Raw genomic sequence first — 5,000 nt, 5'->3', positions numbered from 1 at the left:
AGTACAATATTACTTTTAAAAATTAGGGTCAGTATGAGAAGATTAAGACGAAAAAAGTGTGTGATTTATAGTGTATTTGGCAGGGTCTATCAATGGCGATTTGGTACATTCGGTTATAAATCTTCTGTTTTTCTGTTTAGGAGTCTCTAATATTTCGCCTCCATGCTAGTCTGTCTCTTGCTTCATCTTAGGTGACTCAAATCTCCCAAAATCCTTCTCCTCACATCATCCATGCATTTTATTCTGTCTTTCTCTGGATCTATGACTTCCTCCGTGTTCTCTTTCCTGGGGCTTCCTCCTCCGTTCTTCTTATAGGCCTATGCCCAACCACCTCTTTCTTCTCTCCTGAGCCTCGTCTTCGGTGCTTGGAACTCCAACCATATATCATATATCTCTTCATTTCTTAGGCGTTCTCTCAACGAAACGTCCAAATTCTATCGAGACGTTCTCACCTTTGTTCTTGAAATGATTCTTCCTTCGTCTTTCCGTATAACAACAGTGAGCTTATCTTTATTTCATATATTTTCTGCTTTAGTCTCGTACTCCTCTACATGTTACTTCGCTGATGTTCCTTAATGTCTCCCCATTGTTTGTTCCATTCCTTCCTTTCCTCTATTTACTGTGGCCGGATACCTTGAACCTTTCTACCTGCTAACGCTACCTAGCCGATAGTTGATGGATGTAAGTTATTTGTTAAGTTAAGTAAGTTTATTCACCACCCTGGCTATCTGCTCATGCGTGGGCAATAGGGATTACAGTGTTACGCATATTCACATATATTCGAGAGTACAGTATTCTTTAATTATACACGGTAAAATGAAAATACATCATGCAAAAGAATACTTCCTAAGTTGTTATACCTTTGCATTTGTGTTTACATAACTGTGTTCTATTATTACGATAATTTTACATAGTAACTTTGCGATATAGCCTGAGTATATCTTCCAACGTGTCAGATGAAATAAAATAATCACATAGTGCTTTATACCTCATGTTAGGTGGTCTGAAAGGCTGTATCACACGACATTCCGAGATATATGGCCCAAGTATTCGCATATTTTCCTCGTTACACAGTTTACAGCAAGATCCATCTGTACTTCTTGCACATTGCAGTTGCCAGTACATTCTGTAACCTAAACGCATTCTGGCAATAACAACGTCACATTGTCTGGTTTTACTTCGGTGCCACCCATATATATTGTTGTTTACTTATGCGTTATCTATTCAGCGTCGTAGAGTGAGTAATAAAGGCATATATTTGTTTGCTTCAAATTAAGTATCATAAACTTGAATTTATGATATTTAAGAGTAGATACCCATCTTGTCTCCGCGCTTTGAACTCTTTCAAGTTTGTTTACATATATATTTTTTAAAATGTGGATTCCATACTACTGCACCGTACTCCAGAGTCGGTCTTATATTCAATTAAGTGCAAAGCAAGTTACAGACAAAGAAAAAAACAATAGCGGTAATTTATCGGTATTATTTTAAGATACAACTAATTTTTAATGATCACGCCCAGTAACCACGCTCTTTCGTCGGCAAAATTAAAACATTCCCCACCCCCCTTCTAAGCTTACGCTGGCTGTAACAAGGTCTATTATAAGTACTTATAGACCTTGGGCTGTAATGTACGTTACCATATCTTCGTCCATATAAATATGATTATCTTTACCCCGTTTTTTTCTGTTTACCTCAATTGGCTTCTGTTCCACTATGAGGTCTTGCTAAATATCTAATTTCTTTATAATGATTCCTTTCCTTGTCCATATTGCTACTCCTTCCCTCTGTTTCATCATAATAATATTTGTTGTTTTGATTATTTCAGTCTGTTTTGGGGAAGAATCTACTGTCAAGCAACAAGAAAGAAAATAAACTGAATTTAAGTACAATTTTAAAAGTGACGTGAATTGAAGCAACATGGTTCATGTATAGAACAGGCTTCTGATTATATATAAAAGTAGACTCTAAAAGATAAGAAAATAGTGACCTTAAGAAAAGAAAAGAAGGGGAAGAAAGAAAGAAAGAAAGGAAAAAACGCAGTGATGCCATACACACGACTTGTTGCTTTAATTTTACTTCTCCTTTTCCACTCATCGGTGGAACTGACGGCATCCACAACGGAAGACAATCAAGGATACGCATCCACGCTGCAGAATGAGTTTGAGAACATGTCCTCGACGCTGGAAGCAGAAGGGCCTACAGCAGCCCCGGCAGAAGGGAATGCGGCCAAAAGCAGCGAATGTCCTTGCGAGTTCTGCGTTTCCAAGTCTGCGGCGGCGGTTGCCATGCTTCTCATACTGTCGACGTGTTTACTTCACGTCATTCTGATAGCCAAGTGTGCCGTCAGCATGTGGAAAATCTGCTCCTCCAACGACGACGCCGAGGTCGAGAACTACCGCCACTCGGTCTTAGGTCTCGGTGACGGGAGCTTCAGGAACAGCCGAAGAAACACGACGGACTCAGTGATCCTGCGCAGGGGCTTGCGTAATCCGTCGCCGATGCAACAGAACTCGGTGTTTCCCGACAGCTGCGTTTCGGCGAGCTCGAGGGTGAGCCCCCGGCAGAGCTTCATAAATCTCGACAACGCCGTTAACAAAGGAAAGTTCGCCAAGACGACGGAGGCTGATTCTCCTTCTGGTGGAAACTCGGCGCAAGGCTCGCGGGACTTACCTCTCAGGCCCAGTGCGAGAACTGTTCCCATCATCAAGGTAGAGTCGCCCAGAGGAAGCAGCGTTGAGGTTTTTACCGATTCTGAACCTGGTTCTGCTTCTCCCGAGGACAACCGAAGCTCTGTCAAGTCTATAGCGCCAGAAGCCCTGGACAACTCGACCAAACGCCAGAGCTGCAAGAAGCCCCAAGAAAATCCCACAGAGGAAGCTGAAACAACAGACGGCGATTATGATCCCTCCTCGAGTCCTGTACACAAGACGGAGACCCCGAGTGACGCCCCCTTTTTCAGAGCTTCTTCTCCGTCTCCGCTGGCAATTCGAGAGCCTTCCTCTGTGGCGTCCGATTCCTGCATTGCCTCAGGACCGGCTGCCTTTTCCAACAACACATCGCAAGTTCCGGCCTACTCGATGAGCGCCGGACTATCCACATTCCCAGGATTCATGAACTCGACCCGCACATCAAGCAACGGAAACCAGCGTCCAAATTCCTCGGCTTCCCTTGCCACACAAGAGCCAGACCAGGTTTCCATCCCTCAGCCTGACCTCCGAGGGCAGTATTCCACCCACTCGGGTCAGGCAGGAACCCACCTCCAGCAGGAAGTCCAAAGGTCAGAGTTCTCGAGCAGCAGCGAGGTGGGCGCCGGCGTGACGCTTCGAACTGCTGCTCCTGGTGGTGCTTCGGCGAGGTCTCTCCGTAGGTGCACGTCCTCGGGGGAACTAGGGCCCGCGCCGTGCCACCCCGCGGCGTCCGACAGGAGGAGCTTCCATCACCTCAGCTATTTCAGCGGATCGGAGACCATGGTGTAGGGTCGGGCGCGCTCGCTCAGCCAGGCAGATAGCCAGGAGGCAGAGATACAGAATACAGATACAGATACAGATAGATAGAAGACAGTGACAGAGAAGCAGATGGAGAGATACAAGCACACATACTAAGTTTGATGCAAACATGGATACATGAATATATAAACACACACATATCTGCCTACACACACATACCCCCCCCCACACACACGCACACACACACACACATATATGTATGCATTTAATTTGTGTGTGTATATATATATATATATATATATATATATATATATATATATATATATATATTTATATATTATGTGCACATAATTAGATAGGGAGATAAGCAGATAAATAGCTAGATAAATATATAATATTAGGTAAAAGGTATGAGGTATATATATATATATATACATGTATGTATGCATGTATACAAATATAGCTAGACAGAAAGACAGTTAGATAAACAAGTAGGCAAATAAACAGATTGATGAATAGAGAAGAAAAGAGAAAGAAGGACAGAACAAGAGAAAGAGAAAGATAGATCAAGATCAAGAGAAAGATCGAGAGAAAGAGAAAGGAAGTGAGAAAGAGAAAGAGAATATAAATGAAAGAGAAAAGAAAACGAGCGTAAAGGAAAGACGATTCAATTCCTTAATTTACCCAAGATTGTCTTTCGAACTCCACCTGAAGAGGATTCGAATCGGTTTATGTAAAAATCTCATTTAAGAAAAGCGAAAACTTACCCACTGAATGTTTATATTCTTTTTGAACACAATTCTTCTATTTCGATTTTTGAATGAACTGTAGTCGATGATTTCAGTTTTATATTTATTTGCTATTGTTGATTCGAAGTGATTTGAAAGATAATGGTACATATGTTTTATTTTCCTCTGTTATTCCTTAAATGAAAAGTGAAAAAAATATGTAGTAGATGTAGGTATTACATGTAGAAAATGTATGAATGAGAATGAATATGTATATCTGACGAAGATATGTTATAAACCGGTCAGATACATCTCTTGTATTGTGAAGATATTCATTCTCTTTCATAATATTTCTACATTTCTACAATTGTCAACATGAATACAGTTCATAGGTATTACACGTTGGCCATTGTCTAAGATTACATGTTGGAAATATGTCTAACAGGATAAATACAGCATAAAATTCTTACGTATTAACTGGTATTTTTTATTTTCCATATTTACCTGTGGCGAGATTTATGCTGAAAAAAAAATAAGAATAAAGATAATGTTTGATAATTAAAAGAAGATGCGAGAAACAAATGAAAAAGGTATAAGACAGAGTAGGATAAAATAAATAACAGACTACAAGAGCTAATGGATTCTAGTCCCATAATCTTATAGATAATGGAAATCGAATCCCTTTTACTGGGGGATCAAAAGCAGTCTGTGATGCTAAAAGTTGAAAAGGAAATCTCAATTCCTTTCCTTTTTATATCACGATAAAAAACTACTTATATCCATCGAATCATATCCATTAAACAATCACAATTGATAATGATAG

At 40.6% G+C, this 5,000-nt stretch overlaps 1 protein-coding gene across 1 annotated transcript in view; it reads left to right on the top strand.

The window, feature by feature from the left end:
- Window positions 1-4,640, top strand: part of LOC138864004 (uncharacterized) — a 4,767-nt gene extending 127 nt beyond the window's left edge. Inside the window, exons 1-2 of the mRNA XM_070129640.1 lie at window positions 1-27; window positions 1,829-4,640. The exon at window positions 1-27 is cut by the window's left edge and continues 127 nt beyond it. Coding sequence (XP_069985741.1) covers window positions 2,046-3,479 — 1,434 coding nt within the window. The 5' untranslated portion in view covers window positions 1-27; window positions 1,829-2,045 and the 3' untranslated portion in view covers window positions 3,480-4,640. The remainder of the gene's footprint in view (window positions 28-1,828) is intronic.
- Window positions 4,641-5,000: the final 360 nt, after the last annotated feature.

This window comes from Penaeus vannamei, chromosome 14 (assembly GCF_042767895.1).
Source record: "Penaeus vannamei isolate JL-2024 chromosome 14, ASM4276789v1, whole genome shotgun sequence".
In the NCBI taxonomy this organism is placed as follows: domain Eukaryota; kingdom Metazoa; phylum Arthropoda; class Malacostraca; order Decapoda; family Penaeidae; genus Penaeus; species Penaeus vannamei.
Note: the sequence above shows the minus strand (reverse complement) of the source record. Positions and strands in the feature narration are given on the sequence as shown.